The 20,936-nt window shown below is 34.7% G+C and overlaps 1 protein-coding gene across 4 annotated transcripts in view; it reads right to left on the bottom strand.

Moving 5' to 3' along the window:
- Positions 1–20,936, bottom strand: part of ANKRD17 (ankyrin repeat domain 17) — a 149,521-nt gene that overhangs the window by 16,889 nt on the left and 111,696 nt on the right. For all 4 annotated transcript variants that reach the window (XM_069458213.1, XM_069458215.1, XM_069458214.1 and 1 more), the window contains 9 exons: positions 20,324–20,537; positions 19,637–19,812; positions 18,131–18,293; positions 15,337–15,432; positions 13,437–13,553; positions 4,961–5,132; positions 3,080–3,527; positions 2,431–2,586; positions 40–189 (listed from right to left, as the gene is read on the bottom strand). In XM_069458213.1, the coding sequence (XP_069314314.1) occupies positions 40–189; positions 2,431–2,586; positions 3,080–3,527; positions 4,961–5,132; positions 13,437–13,553; positions 15,337–15,432; positions 18,131–18,293; positions 19,637–19,812; positions 20,324–20,537 (1,692 nt within the window). The remainder of the gene's footprint in view (positions 1–39; positions 190–2,430; positions 2,587–3,079; positions 3,528–4,960; positions 5,133–13,436; positions 13,554–15,336; positions 15,433–18,130; positions 18,294–19,636; positions 19,813–20,323; positions 20,538–20,936) is intronic.

Raw genomic sequence — 20,936 nt, 5'->3', positions numbered from 1 at the left:
CAACAGAAAGGAAGAAAACATTAAGAGACAAAGTTTTGCCTTATAGTTATTATCCGGTCTCCTGTCTTGTCTTTCTGCTTATCGATATCTATGTGTGCACCAGTGAACTCCCGAATAGCATTGATATTGCAGCCTCCTCTTCCAATCACTCTGGATATCACAGTTGATGGAACAGATACTTTCTTTGACCTATTTAAAAGTAGTAAAGATAAATTAAAGTAAATCATTAATATTAGTAGTTGTGACTTTAAAAAGAGGAAAAAGTATTACCAAAATGTTTTTCAATAAATACAGAATAGATTATTGTTTAATAAGCCTCTTTTATCTACTCTTAATCTAGATGAAGAGACAAAAGGCAACTGGGAGCAATAGACAGACAGGTAGACAGACAAATTTTACATAGCTTCTCCTCTCATTATCAAAGATCGTTTGCTTTCTTGATTATTGTCCTTCACTTATATCTGTAAAGCACATACTACGTAGGCATGCACTCTGCTAATGCAAATACTAACGGTAAATAAGATAGGCATGAGTTCCTGCTCACATACATTAACTATGTAGATACAAAACAAAAAAAAAAACTACACCACCATGTCATGAGTGTTCTAATAGGGTATCATAAAGACACACTGGTCAGAGCATTTAATCTAGCCCCAAAGAGTCAAAAAAAGGCTTCTCGTGGGTACATTTTTGGTGTTTTACTCACATTCTCCTTTTTATCCTCTAATACATAACTGAAAGAATGACATTAAAAATTTATCATTTCCCTTCCATCCTCTACAGGCATTAAAATGACTATCCACAAATACGAAAACTTGCTAAAGGACATTCAGTAATGTGAGGAAATAGAAAAGCCTACTAGAATTTTTAAAAAACAAAACACTTAAAAATTACATTTTGATTTTAAACATTCAGGTTCAGAAAAGGTAGATACAAATCTCTGATAAGCCAATAAAAGAATACTTCTGAAAGAAATATAGCATAGTTCTCAAAGAGAATCATTTATGCTTTAACAAATAAGTAAATTATTTATTTAGAATGGCAGATGAAGTATTAAATTAATACGTCATATTTTTAAAAAAATAAGGCATGATCTCAGCCATTTTATATACAGAACTAAGTTTCTTGACAATTCTTTTTTCCCTAAAGGGCATGATCAGCCAATGATCATTATTATTTCCAAATTAGTTAAGAATTTCTTATATATCACAATATTAAATGCATATAGAAAAACTAAATTATCTTACTCTTGTACAGAGAATACTCTGATGATATGATTTCAATTAGTTAAATAGAGTGTGTATATAAATGAGTGTGTGTGTGTGTGTGTGTGTGTGTGTGTACACGAGAGACTGAGGTAAAGACAGCCATGGCAGAACAGCGTTTGGTCATTTATATATATGCTTTTTTTATATATATGTAAAATTGGACAGTGTATTTGGGGATTAACAGTAATAAGTTTGGTTCATTACTGCTCTTGTTTCAAATAATCAAAAGCTTAATTTTTTAATGGATTTATTGGGAAGTTCTTTAAAATAAGTTATCAAAGAATTATAATGAGGCTGGGAGTGTGGCTCATGCCAGTAATCCCTAGCACTTTGGGAGGCTGAGGAAGGAGGATCACTTGAGGCCAGGAGTTTTGGGACCAGCCTGGGCAACATAGCAAGACCCAATCTCTAATTTAAAAAAATTTTCTTTAAACAACATTATCTGGGCGTGGTGGTGTGCTCCTATGGTCCTAGCTACTTAGGAGGCTGCAGCATGAGGATGGCTTAAGCCCAGGAGTTCAAGGTTACAGTGAGCTATGATCAAACCACTGTACTCGAGCCTGGGCAACAGAGAAGACCTTGTCTTAAAAAAACACAAACAAACAAATAAAACAAAATAAAAGAGTACAATGGATTACATCCTTTCTGGGGTTGAGGTATCTTATTTCCTTTTAAGTTTCTGGGATATTACATTCCTACTCCTAGACACATGTTTTAAAAATCCTAAGCAAAACAAAATATTTTTATCCTGAAACCCTTAAGGTATGCCATGATTAAAAACAGGATTAGATCAATAATTTAAAACCAGTACTTATTCAAATGTTTACAAGTGGCTTATGTAATACTTACACTAACATGTACTGATGTCTACATACCAGGCTCTGGGATTACAAAGTTGAATAAGATACAATCTAAACTAGTTCTCCAGAAACTCTAATATGCATGGGAAAACCCTGCAATTTTTAAAGTATTAATATATAATTTTTATTCATCTAAAATGTGGCGTAGCTTGTCTCTGTTGGGCAGATTTAGCCTTGAGCCAACAGTTTGCTTGCAACCTTTAGAATAGGAGAGGGAATTGTAAAGTAAACAACACTTCACCACTATGATATATAGAACATAAAAAGAATGAGAAAAAAAAATTAAAGAAACAATTACTCACCTTCTTACAACTTCTTTCCATCCTTCTTCCCTCTTTTGCCCACGCTTAGGACTTGCTACTGTTAACTTCCCATTTGGAGAGGAAAGAGGAGATGGACCAGATTTTGTGCAAGTGGATAGAGAATTACTGGTCCCTTCACTGATAGTCTCTGACAATCTTTAATAGAAGGAGGGAAAGTACATTAAATATAGAAATGTAGACTTTTTAAATGATAAAGGTAATCTATTACGTAATTTATTATTTTATTTATTTTTAGATTAAATATGGTGAACAAATGAGGATCTTATTTTTCACTTCTCTTCAATACTTAGCATATAATATGAAGAGCCAATTTTAAGAAGATACTACCTAGGGGACAGATTTAGCAGAGTTGAATCACAATAAAAATCCCTGTGAAGCCACAATCAATACTTTCTATGGGTTAAGTTTAACATCCAAAAGGAAGAAATTACATAGTAAAAATGTGATCTCTCATTAATACAAAAACCTAAAATATAGCTTATTTTTCAATTCAATTCAAAGTGTACCTCTAGCACAAAGAAAAATCCTTATCTTGCAAGCTGCTAATTTACTTGCTTTACCAAAAAATTCAGCAACAAGGTGTTTTATGATGAAACTATAAATAGTAAAAATAAAAATTGGAACTAACTTTATTGAAGCCTTGCCAGAAACAGATTTTCTTTCCTCCTTTGGAAATGTAACAAGAACTGATGGCTGCTTCTTGCTGCTCACAGTGGTATTGACCACAGCTGGTGCATGATTGTCGCTCTTCCTGCTGCCATTGCTGTTACTACTTTCATCACTGCAGCTTGAAATCCTCATGTTATCACTGTCCCCACTCTCGCTGGTACTGCTGCTTTTGGACTCTCCATTCACCTTCTCTGGCTGACTGTATGAAATTGGTAGTGGATCATCAAATATAATTTGAACGTTTTCTGGAGTAATTTTATTTTTCCTATTTTTCCTCTTTGAACTTGTTGTAGTTATGGTATTATTTCTTTTGCCATGGGAACCTGCCAAAGTTGTCCAGGTTGCAGATATACCTATGGTAGTAGTGGTTGTGGCACTTGGAGGCTCTGTCAAGACTTCTGGCTCGTCTGTAAAAGTTGCAATAGTGAATTAGCAAGTTCTAAGTGTTTCTAGAATATATTTAGCAAAGAAAAGAAAAACACAATATGATTACTTCACTACTATTAGACATAAAATCATCAGTTATTCCAGCATTTGCTGGTAATGAAGTGGATATGACCGATCTTCTCTTCTCTGTCCCTATTCAAAGCAGAGCAGGTAGTTATAAGAATATTTTGGGGACAATTTAGAAAACATGAATATGTACTATACATTATATATTATTATATAATTATTAAATTTCTTAGGTGTAATGTTATTGTGGTTATGTAAAATAATGTTCTGTTACTGGAACATACATACTCAAGTATTTAGGGGTGATTTCACGTCATGTGTACAACTTATATCCAAACTACTCAAAAAAAGAGAAAAAGAAAGACAAAATTCACATGCCAGAATGTAGGTAATATACAGGTGTTCAACATATTAATACTTGAACTTTTCTGTAGTTTGGAAATTTTCAAAATAAAAGGCTGGAGGAGAGGGAAGTTTTGAAAAACACACACACACACACACACACACACACACACACACACTTGGTGGTTTAGTGGCAACAGTTTCTTCCCACTATACAGTAAGCCCTCCATATCCATGGGTTCAGCATCCATGGATTTAACCAACCCCAGATCAATATTAAGAAAAATAAAAACCAAGTAATCTAGAAATGATTTAAAGTACATGAGAGGATGTGCATAGGTTATATGCAAATATTGTGTCATTTTATGTAAGAGACTTGAGTATCTCCAGACTTGAGTATCCACAGGGGTCCTGGAAACCCAATCCCCTGTGGAAATCAAGGAATGACTGTATTTCGATCTCAAATAATTTTCTAATTATAACCTAGTTAAAAATAACTCCTTCATCATTTGAGGAAATCTGACTATGGTCTGGATTATGGATGACATTAAGAATTACTCTGTAATATCATTATAGATGATTATTATGGAATTCCCTTTATAATACCCAAAAAAATAACTAATTAGTAATTATAAGTGGTATTACTATGATGTAAACAAATGTCATTCTTAGAATGTGTGCTGAAATAAGTATTTCAGGTGCAATGTCAGGATGTCTACAATTTACTTTCGGACATCTCAAAAAAAAATATATGTAGTTATTTAGAGAGAAAAAAATAAAATAAATATGGAAAAATGTTAACAGTTCTATAAATCCAGGTGGAATGTATTCAGGTACTTGTTTTCTCATTATTTCGACTTGTCAATAAGTTTGAAGTACTTCATAATAAATAGGGAGGAAGTCAATCAACAAAAAAATGCACATAAATACTTTAAGGGCTTAGTAAGTTAAAAGTCTATTTTTACCTTATGTGATTGATATTAAATATAACTTTGACTAGAATGTATTCTATGAAACAAATTGGATGATTGTTTAGAGACCATACCATCAACTTTAAGCTTTTCTTTTTCTTGAGCAGCTTGGAGTTCAAAGTTCTCTTTATTTTTGGCTTCAATTTCTTCTAGTTTTCTTCTTTGTTCTTCCTTTTTCTTTCTTCTCTTCTCCTTTCTTTTTTCTCTTTTGGCAGCCAATGCCAGCCTCCGACTTTCTTCCCTTAACTGTTAAAGGATCAATAAAATAAAAATGTAACACTGGAATTTATCCTGGTGAAGATGAAGTCACATTATCAGGTTTATTGTAAGGCAATCAGGATACCATAAAATTCAGTCATCTAGTCCAATTCCGTGTTTTACCAAGATTATATTCAAACCATTCTAAACAGTCATTATTTTTAAAAAAATATCAAGACCAAATAAAGGATAAAAGACATCTAATTTTAATATGGGTAAATGATAAACAGATACATAGCTTTATAATCATTAAAGAAATCTAAGATGAAAGAACAAAGAACCATTTTTCAATCATTAATTTACCAAAATTTAAAAACACATCACACACATCAGCGTAAGTATGGAAAAATGAGTTCTATCCTAAATTGGTATGGGTATAAATATTTACATTTTAGAAAAAGTGATTTGAAAGCCTTTTATCAAAATTACAAACTGCTTATCCTAAGAATTTATTCTATAAAATTCTCTTTAGCAAAAAATAAAGATTCAACAATTTTTGCTACAAAATTGATTATAATGGCAATAAATGAAAAGGTAAATCCATCAATAAGAAAGAATTAACAGTATACACATTTACAGAATACTAGGCAGCCATTGAAAAGTGTTACAAATATGTACTTGGAAATAATTTAGGGGAAAAAGGGCACATTGCAGACTAATAATCACATTTATAGGAGAAGGGAACCCTTTCTATGCTATTTGTAGAAGTATAGGAAAACAGGCATGAACAAAAAAGGTATGAAAGTTACGGAAGTTAATAACAGGCTGATTACCTCTGGAAGGTAGAACTGGAGGAGGAGTAACAGAAAGATGGAGACTGCCAATTTTACTTTATTCGATAATATTTTTTATTTTCTATTCGATAATATGAATATACATTATTTTCATAGGCAAAAAATTAAGGATAAGTTTAAAAGTCCAATAACATCTCTTAGTAAACTATTTTAACTGTTACATTTTCTTCCTTGGTTCATAAAGGTAGGAAAATCATCTTCAAAATCTTTTGTTTGTATGTCCTCTAAAAGATGTTTAAAAAAAAAAAAAAAACAACTATGTATTCCCTGTCCATAATCTAGTGTTTTAAATATATATGCATGTCAAAAGAATGATACTCAGTTTATAAAAATGTCACAATATCCTAACTAGTGAAACCAGTCATCATAAACTCATAAGCCAAATCATACTTCTTTTTCATTAGAAAAAGTCTGACTTCATTTTTCAAGTCTTTTGCTTATGCTAGACACTGTCTTGCCTTTTCAAATTATCTCTCCGGTTTCTGAAAAGTTTGGCCCACCACCAGGATTTTATTTTTACACCATGGGGCAATGGGACCTACTTACCTTCCTTTGGGTAAGAGGTAAGTCTCGTTCCTGAAACGTCAAATAAGTGAAGGAGAACCTGTATATAGTATACCCATACTTTCTCAGGCAGAAAGATTTTAGGAAAGAATACACCTAGAAGTTAAAGATAAAGAAATTGCCTGTATAGTAACCCCTAAAAATTTTTGCTGCTCTGCCAGAAGTACAGAATTTCCAGTTTGAAGATCAGTAAAGGAGGAGTTTTTGCCTCTTCTAAAGGATGGAGAAGAAAACAGTAACTGGTGACCTTCACTCCCTGGATCACAAGGGAAGAGGAGTAATATTTGATTAGAGAGTTTGAAAGAAGGAACTGAGCATGAGTGACTCAGCTCATTCCAGCCTTGCTTTAATGGAGTGGAGGGCCTGCCCTCAGGAAACATTCCTTTTCCATTGGAGTCCCAGTGAAGGAGAGACCTGTGGCCATCTTGTTGAGCACTGATTTTGTGGAATGGGTTTGTGTAAGGAGAAGAGAAGGAGTGGAAATGAGGGAGAAGGATATGTCTGAAAAACATTATCAAAGCAAATGTGGCTACAGGTATATATTGCCTCTCCAATTCAGAAATAGGAATAATAAAACAGATAATTTAATAATTTATCTTCATCATATTTGTATGAACAGAAAAATCTTGAGAAAGGTACAGAAAATGGTTTGGGGGGCTCAAAATAGCAAGTGAGGTTTGAGACTTCTGGTATGTCCAAGAAGGGTTTTTGATTTTGCTGGATTATGTAACTTGTCCAGTGGCAGGAACTAATTATGACTGGTATTTAAACAGGGCAGGCTGAGACCTTTTTTAAAAGTAGAAGAGTTTAAATCAAAAAGCAGGATTTCATCTAAGCCCTTATGGCCTAGATGGCATGGGGTTAGTGGGCTCTGAGTAGATCTTAGTGGGCATAGCTGGGTCTTAGATATGCAAGTTCCTTAAGGTTTATTAATAAGTTGTCATTGGGGGATGGCCCTTTGGCAACAGTAACTTGAGCCTAGGCTATCAAACTTTTAGACTTTAGCTCTGAGAGCTAAGTATTTACTATTTTTTCTAAATTTTTTGAATTTCTATCTTTTTTTCCCCCTTCTTCAGAGATAGAGTCTCATTCTCTTACCTAGGCTATAGTGCAGTGGTGCAAGCTCACTGCAGCCTCAAACTTCTTGGGCTCAAATGATCCTCCCACCTCAGCCTCTCAAGTAGCTAGGACTACACGTGTGTGCCACCATAGCCAGCTTATTTTTTTATTTTTGTTAAGGTGGAGGTCTCTCTATTGACCAGGCTGGTCTCAAACTCCTGGCTTCAAGCGATCCTCCTGCCTCCAATTCCCAAAGTGCTGGGATTACAGGTGAGAGCCACTCCACCTGGCCTAAATTTTGACATTTTTATGCTGGTATTTCAATAATCTGGTAGATTTTAATAACACTTTGGGCTCACTACAGAGTAGGGCACAAATTCAAAGGTCCCAGGGAAAACAAACCTTTTTTGGGGGAGAATCCAAGCTATTGCTACAAAGGACTCCAATTTTCTAAGGCACAGAGCTCTATAACTCAGCAGAATTAGACAAATGTGGATCAACAGAGACAGATTTAAGAAGCACCATAAGCTTGCTGGTGGTAGTTGAAACTAATGAATTAAATGAGGTCACCAAAGGAAAAAAGTCATAACTAGGTATGTATGTGTTTATGTAAATATATGTAGAGAAAGAACATGTGTGTGCTGCGTGTGTGGGCGTGGGGAGAAAATACGAGACAGAGAGAGAGAGAGAAAATACCTAATATTAGGTCATTAAATATGAAACATCCAATTTCAAATGAATAGTTTTTTATATCTCAAACAAGCAGCAGTACAATTAATCAAAGAATGCACCTAAACTACCGACACAGTTTTGCCATCTTAAGGGTAGGTTGTTTATGCCACCAGCGAAGAAGCCTGGAGAGTGAGTGACAATGAAATTGCTAAAGCCATATTCCACAGCTTGTTTAGAATTGAGTATTTTTCCTTGTCAGAAGTGGTCCAAAGCCTGGAAGAAGTGATAGTCAGTTGGTGTAAGTTCTGGTGAATACAATGGATGACAGAGAGTTTCTAAGTCCAGCTTCTATAGTTTGAGCAGTGTTGTTTTCTGTGACATATGGTCTTCTTGCAAGAAGACTGGTCTGTCTCTATTGACCAATCTCAGCTGCTTAATCACAAGCATCCTCATCATTTCATCTACTTGGTTGTAGTAGACATCCATTGTAATCAACTGACTAGGTTTCGTGACGCCGTAATGGATAATACCAGCACAGGACCATCAAACAGACACCATTAGCTTTTTTTGATGAATATTTGGTTTTGGTCTAAGAATCCATTTTTCATCATATGTAACAATACGATGTAGAAATGGTCTGCCTTTATGTTGTGACAGCAAAGAAAGGCAAGCTTCGAGACAAATTCTCTTCTGATGCTCATTTAATTCATGTGGAACCTATCTATTCAGGTTCTTTACCTTGTTGATTTGTTTCAAATGGTCCAATACTGTTGGAGTAGTAAAGGAAACCCTGCTGCTAATCCATGCGTAAGTTGAGATGGATTTGCTTCCACTACAACTTTCAGCTCATCATTATCCACCTTGGTCTCACATCACCCACATGGCTCATTTTCAAGATTAAAATCACCAGAATGGAACTTCTCAAAACACTGATGTACTGTGCGTTCATTAGCCATATCCTTCCCAAACACTTAGTTGATATTTCAAGCTGTCTGCACTGCAATGGTTCCACAATGGAACTCATATTCGAAAGTAAGATGAATTTTTGACTTATCCATGTTTTCACAAAAATTACTCTAAAAAATTTTTTTGAAAGATAATCACAAGCCAAAATGTGAGTTTGAAAGAATGAGGATGTACCTTCACAATAAAAAAAAAAAAAAAATGTGTTAAAGTGCAATGTCAGAAACATCAACTGTCATACTTAAGGAAATCAGACATTCCATACCTAATAACCTAATATTTTAAAAGAAAAGCAAATTAGGTAGAGGAAGACAAACAGGAGAAAGCAGCTCCAATGGGAGAAGGAAGGCTAGGTCAACAATGGTAAACATCAGAAAGAGGTAAGAGTCATTGAGAACTATAAAAATGTAATAGCAATGGGCAGTTAAGATGCCATTGGTGCCCTCCACCATAGTTAGTTCACTGGAGTAGCGGTAAAAAGGTTCTGAGGTGAAGATTAATTAAAAATAAAAAAAGAAGAGTTAGCAAAAGATTATTCTAACACATTTGAAGAAGGAAACAAAATATAAGTTTGAGAAAAAGTTTCATTATGATAGAGTTACCTTGATTAAACTGTAGATAGAGAATAGGAGTTAGTGAAAGTAGGGAGAGGTGCTAATAACTGATACAAGCTCCTCCAAAAAACCAGATGGAAATAGAATAACTAAACCATGGAGATTCAAGTAAATCTAGAGATACAATAAAACAATGTTAGAAATTCAGTCTCATATCCGGTATTTTCTCACAGGCATATACATATATGCCTAGATCTCACTGCACCTACTGGGAAACTGCTGTTGTGTTGGTGAGTATATGTGGGGGAGGGTAGAGGCTCTGTTAAAAGGGTTCAAGTTGTACACTAACCTCATTGTGGAATTGGAAAGGACACTAACCTAACTGGTCATTCTAACTGAGGGCTCGGGAAACAAAGTGACATTTGAGAGTTGAGTTTTATAAAATGAGAATTTAAGGACCCGGAAACAGTCCAGATTAAAGAAATGCTTCAAATTTGGACATATGGAAGTGAATGGGACATGTGAGCAATAGAGAACCATAGTGAAAGATGAGCCTAAAGAAGTAACATAGGAGAACCTGAATGCTTGGAATTTTCCATGCAGTCAATGAAGAGGCACTCAAGGTTTTTGAGGAAGAAGTAAGGCAATGCCACCTGTGTTATTACAAAACTATGGGAAGATGGGAAAGTTACATTGGAACAGATAAGGAATAGACTGAAGACAAAAGATGACAGAACGACAAAGATATTTATATAGGAAGACTGTTAAGAATCCTACTGCCAATTACTCTGGGTGAGAAGTGAAAACTCAGAGGAAGAGAATGGAACAGAAGGCTCAGATACAGAGACTGCCAAAAAGCTAAATAAAAGGTGGTGGTGATGATGATGATGATGATGATATTGATAGTTAATATGTACAGGGTTTAATATATGGCAGGCACTGGTCTAAGTTAATTTATTACATTAACTCATTTAATGGATGTAGGAAATTGGAGACAGAGAGAAGTGAGAAGCTGAAAGTGGCATCAAGATTTCAGAAAAAATGGGTCCATAGCTAAAAAGTTAGGGCAAGGGGGCTGGAGTCAAAAGGTTTTTTGGAGAAATAAGCTTGTATGCTGATGGGAATGATCCAGGAGATGGGAAAAAATAATACAGGAGAAAGAAAAGATAATTGCTACAACAATGTTGTTGAGTAGGGAAAACCAGATAGGATCTAGTAAACAATGGAGAGAATGTTTACCAGTAGCTTGTCTAGTCGCTGGCAGGAAATATACGGATGGAGGTACTAGTAGGAGGATAGATGGGATGGGGAAAGTTTTTGGAAGTTTTCATCTGGTGCTTCAATTTTCTCACTGATGTAGGATGCAAGGTCATCTATTGAAGGTGAAGGAAAGGAGGTCTGGGTATTTGTAGGTACATAGATGGGGTAGGGAAAGTCTTTGCAAGTTTCCTTCTGATGCTTCAATTTTCTCAGGATGCAGGGTTATCTACTGAAGGTGAACAAGAGGTGTCAGAAGTCTGAGGATAAAGGAGAAAGTAAGAAATAGTGGTTTAGATGAGTGGGGGACTAAATTAAACTAAGGAAATATATTATTTTAACTGTTGGTCATCACAAAATGGTTGGAGAAATATAGTATAACTACTAGTCAGCATGAAAGAGTTTGTTATCACATATTTAAAGTAAGATTAGTCATCAAGGTTGAGTATTTTTCCTAGATACATTTAGTTACTAAGGTACAGGTAAGAAAAAGGAGAAAGAAAGGTAAGAAACAGTGAAAGGGTAGTATAACATAAATGACTCCTACCATTTATTGGTAGGCAGAGTGTTGGCAGGATTCTTAGAGATGGAATTCTAGAGGGAATAAAGCTGAAAAGACAGCAAGTGATAATCAAAGAATGAAATGTGTGAAAACGAGAATGGGATAGGTGTATTTTAAAAATATACTCTATCTAGCTCCCTAAAAGGTTATATGGAAGTTTATAAGAAAAAGGTAGAGGGTAAAACTAAGAAATGATGTGAAAGGGATAAAATTACTATATCAAAGATGCAAATCAAAATTATTCTCTAGGGATTCTAACAGCCAAGAACATACTCTAGTTGTTAATGTCGTAAGAAAGGAAGCAATGAACTATAAGAGGATTCCGTAGTTCGACTAGATGGAATTACCCCAGAGCAGGGACCCTTCCACATAGTAAATGCTCAATAAATAAATGTTTACTGAATAAGTAAGTATAAGAGAATCTGAAGAATACAATAGCCAGTGTCCTCGACTACAGTTTTTATTTTTTTGCTTTTTTAGAGATGAGGTCTTGCTATGTTGCCCAGGTTATACTTGAACTCCTGGGCTCAGCCTCCCAAGTATCTGAGACTACAGGTATACACAATCACACTCAGCTTTCAGCAGCAGTTTTTATAAACCTAATTTTTCAAATTAGAAATGCTGATCAAAGCATTTTTATATAAGCAATAAGTTCCCATGTAGAATCTCAACTCAGACCAGGCAAGACCAATTCTCAAGATCAACTCCAATGCTCCTAAATCAAAAATTGTGGAGCCAGAATGTAATATATCTCAAAAGGCCAAAAAAAGTGCATTTATCCAGACGTAAATCATCATTAAAAAATAGAGAACCAAACTTTAAGAACCCAATCTGATAATCTTTCAAACAGAAATATGAGCTGGAGTTCAGGAAAGAAGAGGCTCCTCTATAATGTAGAATTTTACATAGGTACCACCCTCAATCAAAACTGTCTATAGGCCAGGCGTGGTGGCTCATGCCTGTAATCCTAGCACTTTGAGAGGCTGAGGTGGGTGGATCGTTTGCGCTCAGGAGTTCGAAACCAGCCTGAGCAAGAGTGAGACCCCGTCACTACTAAAAATAGAAATTATGTGGACAGCTAAAAATATATAGAGAAAAATTAGCTGGGCATGGTGGCGCATGCCTGTGGTCTCAGCTACTTGGGAGGCTGAGGCAGGAGGATCGCTTGAGCCCAGGAGTTTGAGGTTCCTGTGAGCTAGGCTGATGCCACAGCACTCTAGCCCGGGCAACAGAGACTCTGTCTCAAAAAAAAAAAAAAAAAAAAAAAAACCTGTTTATAAAAGTATACAGTGCATACAGGAGAATCAATTTACATCTAATTTATGAATAAGAATTCGGGACTTTCCAAACTATATGCTGTTTTGGATTGTTTTACTCCCCATGGAAATAGATGGGGGTGATGCTGTAGTCTGCCTGAAAAAGAAAAGTACAAAAGAAGTCACCCATTTGAAAAACTGTACTCATTAGAAATTCCAAGTGGTTGTAGTTCAATAGCTGGCTATGCTTTGGTACTTCTGATAAATCTGTTGGGAATAAATTACAAAGTCTGGGATCAAAGAACCATAGATGTGGTTGAGGATTAAGAGATCATTAGTTGAGATTAAACTAAAATCCAGAATTAGAAGCTAAGTTTACTGACTTCCAGATCAATGTAATTCCTATAATAAAATTTTGTTTAATACAATTACAAAGAGATTTAATGATATTTAAAAATTCTCTCTACTTTTTGAGCCAAATGTGTAGAGAAAACCATGTACGTAATTTAAAGCAAAAACAAAAACAAAAAATAGTGAATTACAAATTAAAGGAAGAAAAAAAACAGGATGAAAAAAAAAGAGTGGTTTTTATAAGTAAAGATTATCATTACCTTTTCCAAGTCTAACTCCTCTAACAAAATGCTGGCATTTTTGTTTGCTTCAGCAGCCTGTCTATCTTTGGCTTGTACTATTGACTCCATACAAAGATGACACTTCTTCAGCATTTCCTATAATGAAAAATTAAGATGTTTCCAGGCTCAAAGAACAATTCACATTTAGAGAGATAGATTCCTAAAGACATGAAGATCTTTAAGGTACTTAAACATAAGCAATAAAGATCAATGGCAGGGGAAAAGAGGCCAAAAAAAGATACAAATAAAAGCACAATTTAAATGGTATATTTTAAAATATACACAAGCAAAGAAGCATTTCTGTTGTTCTTTAAACTAATATTCATTAGACTGGCATTTTGGGAAACTATAGTTATCTATCTTATAATTTGAATATAAAAAGATCCCATAGCAAATAGAACTATAATAATTTATGTCAACTGGTTATGGTAAATGTCAACAAAGAAAACGGATTTAAAATCTTCTAAAGTACTTATTTGGCAAGAACTATTCTTAAATATTTACACTTTATTGCTACAACTTCACATACAAGAATCATTAAAAAAGGACACAGTTTCTTTTTTCACAGTGATTTCATTCTCAAAATACACTTCAGGACAGCAAAGGAATATTTCCTTATTTTTTATTTTAGTTTTTTCATTTTAATTTCTTTTAGAGATAACTTTTTGCTACGTTGCCCAGGCTAGAGTGCAGTAGCTATTCACAGGTATGATCACAGCACACAGTAACATCAAACTCCTGGGCTCGAGTGATCCTCCTACCTCACCCTCCCAAGTAACTTGGACTACAGAGTAGCTAGGACTAGCACACACCACCATGCCCAATCTTATTTTTAATATTATTAAAAATATTACAATAATATTTAAAATTTTTACTCTCTTCCCTTCCCCCCTAAAAAACGAAGGTATATAGGAATGTTAATTGTCATAGAGAAATCTAGAGCCAGGCACAGGGATCTAGCTATTTTAAATAAAACCTATGGGGTTTATGAGCATGGTGGTGCACATCTATAGTCCCAGCTGATCAGGAGGCTGAGGCAGGAAGATTGCTTGAGCCCAGGAATTCAAGGTTACAGTGAGCTATGATTGGGCCACTGCACTCCAACCTGGGTGACAGAGCCAGACTCTAAAGAAAAAAAAAAAAAAAATCCTATTCGGAAAAGCAGCTGATTATCATGTAATAATAACTGTGAAAACATAACAGGAAGATATTTTTAGATTTCCTAACCTCTTTGGATTTTCAGAGACATGTGTTAAGACTTTATTTAAGTATTAGTATAAACTCTAAATCAAAATGTCACCAAGGGAAGATCTCAATTAGATTTCTAATAGGATTTATTTTTACCTTCCCTACTTTTCCTGAAAAATTCCCAACCAATTCACTCTTAAACTTAGTCAAAACTGAAAAGTTAGTTTTCTAACTTGGATATCATGTCTAAGACTTCTTGCTCATAATTAAAAGTACTGTGTTCATTTTTTCTGGGAAATAAAAATCTATTGTACTCATTTCTCTTTCAAAATAGATACCAGTCTGATTAAATATACATATACAGATGATAATACTAATGAATAAAAATAATTTTGCTTTGAAATATTTAGTGTTCACATAATTAACTCATGTATTATTACTTTAAAAGATAAAGTAATTCTATCACAGAATGTTTTACTGATTCATTAGGTATATAATGAGGGTAATCATTAGGTAATCTAGAAAAGTCTCTTAAATGGCATATATATTTCATTCCTAACTACCAAATAAATGAAACCTGCTATATGTCACATTTTATTGCTCAAACTAAGAATTTCTCTTGTCATGGGAAATATATTAACCAAATGGAATTCTCTGCTCATATAGTGGGATGAATTTCGACATATATTACCTTATCAGTGATGGTTGCTATGTATCTCATACATTCAGAATCTGATGGAAACTGATTGACTTCTTTGACTAAGTAGCGCACCACCTTCACATGACCCTAAAAAATAGATATCAATGTCAGATTGAAAACAGGTCCTTCAGGATTCAATATATCTATACAGTCTGTCTGAACTATAACAGTAATCACCATTAGTGCCACAAAGTAAAAACTTAATTGCGTATTTGCAGTAAAAGAGACAGGCTTTGGTTTTAATGAGTTAAATCTACACTGTTCATTCTTTGCATCATCTTGTTCATTCTGTACAAAAAAGTACAGAATAATGTGACCTAAAATTCTAAACAGCTCTGAATAAAAAAACAGTAATTCAAAAATCAGTACAAAGAAAAGGAGTCTGAAGGGGTAAAAAAAACCGTCATCTTTTTTCTTGCCAACTGCCTAGACATGAGTGTCCACTTTCAATTCTAAGCATTAAAAGCATAGAAATAGCGATTTTGTTCTTTCATTGAGATAAAAAACAAACACATAGCACTGTCCCAGGTAGCGAGAAAAAAGAAAATATACGTTCATGAAGAATGAGCTATGATTGATTATATTATTTATCATAACATAGTACAGTATCTAAGTAAAGTTCAAAATCTTTAGACTAGCATTCAAGAGTTGCTCCCACTTTCTCCAGTAACACTACTGCTCTATGACACCACATCTATTAGTTAGTCAGTCTGGATAAACAGCTGTTAAATTTTAGTATTATGTTCTCTATCTCTTCTTTTTTGACTGCATCTTTTTAAACTTTCCTTAAAAAGAATAGCTTATCCTTTAATGAACAGTTCAAAAACCACTCACATCATTTTCTAATGATCTCTCCAACACTTTACAGTCTTTGAACTATTTACATGGGAGAAGTCAGAGTTACTTGTCTTTGAGTATGGATCTTTCTTCCCTGATTAAAGTACATTACTTAAAAAAACGTGGCTGCTGCACCCTATATAATCCAGTAAATCATAGCTATACGTGATAGATTCTAAAAAAATAGTGGAATGAATACAAAGAAGCATAAAAGGTAAGTATAAAAGTCTATCTGGAAAGATAAGATACATGCATGTTAAATATTAGAGTAATAACTAACAATTAGAGTAATAATACATAAAAATACATATTTGTCAAAATCAATGATAAAGACAATAAAGGAATGTAGAACTTGTACAACCTCTGGGAGATAAGAGATCTCAATGTGTGTTCATATAAGAGGAAAAGAATTTGTGTAGACAAAGAGTCAAATTATATCTGAAGACTGAGTAACTTTGGAAAAATGAGGAAAGACAAGGGCATTCTATGAGATGAGAACAAAGGTGATGTGAGAGATAGGAACAAGGGAAAGACTAAGCAAGAAGAAAATAACTCTTCACATCGGGGACTGATTTAGAATGGGAGATGAGATCTAAAAGCACTAAATTATGGTGGCTTTGAATACCAAACTATTCAAATGATTTCAGAGACATGGGAGAAACAAAAAGGTTCTCAATGAGGACACTAATATAGTGGAGTGGTTAGAAAGGTCAACTTGATAATGACAGCCTAGCTTGCTTAGAGAAGAAGTAGATAGCCAGTGAGAAAGAATAAGTTTGATTGCTGAGAAACAAAAATATACTCAATATCTAGGGAAGAGGTACAATACAGAACAGGAGTCAGAGGGACTAATAAAAGAAAAAGGAAGAGATAATGTATTGCAATTTATATATTAAAATTTTTCAACAGTTTAGAATTTATAGTGGATTTTACTTACATATTTCCAAATGATAGAACTCAAAATTATAATCCCTCAAACAGTAACCTGATTTTACCAGTAACAAACTAAAATTGCGTTTAAGAAATCAATGAAGTATTATCAACCAAACCATCAAATTACTTACAGCACTGTGCTATGTACAGAAAGAAAGTTTCTTTTGCTTTCACAAAATTTATATTTCTACTTCTCAATGTAGTATACTTGATTTTCAGTAGTTTAAAATACTGGTAGCTAGGTTTTCATTATTGACTTCCTTCATTCCTAGTATTTAAAATCAATTATTAAAATAAAGCAGTTTAAGTTATGTGCTAATATAAAAAATACTCATCTACCAACAAATGTTGAGAATAACTAATAAGTATTTCCAATTAGTTATGCTTAATTGGACTTATACTTTGTGAAAGATTAAGACTGTAACTAGATTTTGAAAATACTATGTAGAACAGCTCTTTTTTTTTTTTTTTGAGACAGAGTCTCACTCTGTTTCCTGAGCTAGAGTGCCGTGGCGTCAGCCTAGCTCACAGCAACTTCAAACTCCTGGGCTCAAGTGATCCTCCTGCCTCAGCCTCCCAAGCAGCTGGGACTACAGGCGTATGCCACCATGCCTGGCTAATTTTTTCTATTTTTAGCTGTCCATCTAATTTCTATTTTTAGTAGAAACGGGGTCTTGCTCTTGCTCAAGCTGGTCTCAAACTACTGACCTTGAGCAATCATCCCGCCTCGGCCTCCCAGAGTGCTAGGATTATAGGCGTGAGCCACCACACCCGGCCTAGAACAGGTTTTGAAGTTTACTTAACTCTGATGTCCAATATGGTTAATAATAATGGCTTCTCTGCAATACCTGTATCTATCTACCTTTCAGTGTTGCCAGACTAATTACTTGTATGTTATATTACTGCTTTCATCATAGCTGCTAAATCACAAAGTGAGTCTTCAGTGATCATGAAACCACATACTTCCTAATGTAAGTGAAAAACATCCACAAAAATGAGGATGAAAGACTTATACCTTTCTAAATGCTGCCATAAGAGGAGTTATCTTGCGGTTATCTGCTGCATCAACATCTGCACCTGCTTGCACCAGTAACTGAACCACATCGAGGTGTCCACCATTTGCTGCTAGCCACAATGGAGTGTTCCCCTTCTTGTTACGTACATCAATATGAGCACCCCTAAAAATGAATGATAGTCAGCACTGTCTTAAATAAAATGAAATAATATAGGTAACAAAAATCAACTATTATCATGTATAAATATTCTGTAAAGAAAAAAATTGTTTTTAATATTTGAGGACTAAAATGTCTTCCACTCAGAATTATACTATACAAACAGTATCCTATGAGGCAATCATATTTGTTTCAGATTATTTATATTGGTGTACAGGTTCAGCATCCCTAATCCGAAATCCAAAATCTGAAATGCTCCAGTAAGCTTTTCCTTTGAGCGTCATGTCAGTGCTCACACCGTTTGGGATTTTGGAGCTTTTTGGATTAGAGAGGTTCAATCTGTATTTGAAGTACGTAGCTTCAGAAAAAGATGAATCTAAGAATAACATGCAGGTTTAGCATTCAATGGGCATCATGGTATATGAGAAGATTCAGGGTGAATAACAGTTAATTGCAGTTACTACCAAATACTACTGTTTAGGATACCATAGAAGGGTCTTTAAGACTATAGGAAATCCAGTTAAGTAGACAAATATCTTTGGAAGACTGGTAGATAACTTCTAAGTAACAAAGTAGAAACTATCCTGTATCCTGTCTGATACCTTGAACAGTTGCATAACTATCACCCAAAAGCCTTAATTACTGAAAAGAACAAGAAAATCAACAATGAAGTCTTAGATTGCTGCCAGACTTTTAGGACTTGGACTAATACTCTTTGTAAAGCTCAAATTGTATAAGAGATGTGAGTACAGATGACAACAGCTAGATGTTCAAATAGCTATTGTTGTAGGACTTTAAAAGTGTATGCACATAATAAAGGAAGAAAACTATTTTTAGGGTGCATTGAAACAAATCGGACAATATAGCATAGCTATGGATGGTTGGAAAACAATAAGCAGGTTTGGGGAAAAAAGACTTGTACAAGGAGAAGTAACCATGTTTGATTTGTTTGTTTTTGTTTTTTAAAGAGACTGAGTCTCCCTCTGTCACCCCGGCAGTGGACCAATCATAACCCGCTGTAACTGTTCACTGTAATCTCAAAGTCCAGGGCTCAGGTGATCCTCCTGCAGTCTCCCAAGTAGCTGGGACTATAAGCACACACCACCATGCCTTTTTTTTTTTTTTTGTCATTTTTTTGTAGAGATGGGGTTTTGTTATGTTTTCCAGGCTAGTCTCAAACTCCTGGGCTCAAACAATCCTCCACCTTGGCCTCCCAAAGTGCTGTTATCACAGGCGTGAGCCACTGCACTTGGCCCACATTTAACTTTTTAGTAGTACAATTCCCCAGAGAGAATGGTAATCACTAGTAACACTTGTGTTCATATATGAACAGTTTAATAATAGCATACCTGCCAATAAGAAGCTCACAGAATTTATAATGCCCTTTATCTGCTGCTATGGTTAAAGCTGTATCTCTCGAGGAGGGAACTGGAGGGGCATTAACATCAGCACCTTTGTCCAGAAGAACTCGGCCCACCTCTGCATATCCACCAGAGGCAGCTTCCATTAGTGGTGTGAGGCCAGTCTAGGTTTAATGGAAAATAAAAAAACAACGCATAAGAGACTGGAAAGAGCTAAAATGTTAAAGAATAACAATCTGAGGAAGCAATATGGTACAGTTGTTAAAAAGCACAATTGAATTTCATCACTGACACTTGTTAGATTCTTTGAATTAGTCTGATCTATTAAAGAAAATAGTTCTACCTGATCTCAATGGTATTCTAAAAAAAAGTTATATAAGATGCAAGCATTTGGCATATAAGTGACACTCAATAAATGTTCCCCTACCTTCTCTTTCAAAATACTACATCTTTTTCAGTGGCTAACCCTAATGGCATTATTGCCTATAAAAATGTATTGCTGAGGTATTTTCAAGAGTTAATGCTTAAGTGAGTTATACAGAATGATTTCTGACTGAATATGTAGGTAGAAGATAAATGTTACTAGAAAGTACCAAAATTATAATTAGCATCTTGCTACTATGCACCTTAAATATCAAAGCAATAAAGACATGTGAATCTCAGACTTTTTCTTACCTTAGCTCTGTGTTCAACATTTGCTTTTCTATCAAGCAGAAGACTAACCACTTCAGTTCTTCCTTGGAAGCAGGCTAAGGTAAGGGCAGTGTTCCGATTGGTTTCTATTTGAGCATTTATGTCAGAGCCCATGTCTAACAGGAGCTTAACGGCAGCTGTATGCCCATTCATAGCTGCTAACATCAGAGGAGAAATGCCCAATTTGCTACCAGTTCTGGGGTGCAGATATGAGGAGAACAAAAGGAAAAACATACATTTTAAATGATCCAGAAAACTTAGATAATGATATAGAATCCTAATGTAAGATTCTTTATTTTGCAGGGTTATTTAAAATAACCATTCTTCTCAGCCCTAGTTAAGTCTTTGAGATACTATGAAGACTTCATTAAAAATCTTTTACTTTATTGGAATATTTTCTGTATTTCATTCAATATAATGATTTGAGCTAGAAGGTGATTAAGTTATGAAGTTATTATTAGGATAGACTTTCCATCTTAAAGCACATATTTGCTTGCTTAATAAAAATGCCTAAGAATGATATGTTTACATTTAATAGTAAGGAATACAGTAATCTCAAAAATCTCTAACACACTGGATCCTAAATGTATAATGA

Source organism: Eulemur rufifrons, chromosome 24, assembly GCF_041146395.1.
Source record: "Eulemur rufifrons isolate Redbay chromosome 24, OSU_ERuf_1, whole genome shotgun sequence".
NCBI classification, from domain to species: domain Eukaryota; kingdom Metazoa; phylum Chordata; class Mammalia; order Primates; family Lemuridae; genus Eulemur; species Eulemur rufifrons.
This window is presented reverse-complemented; position numbering and strand designations above follow the sequence as displayed.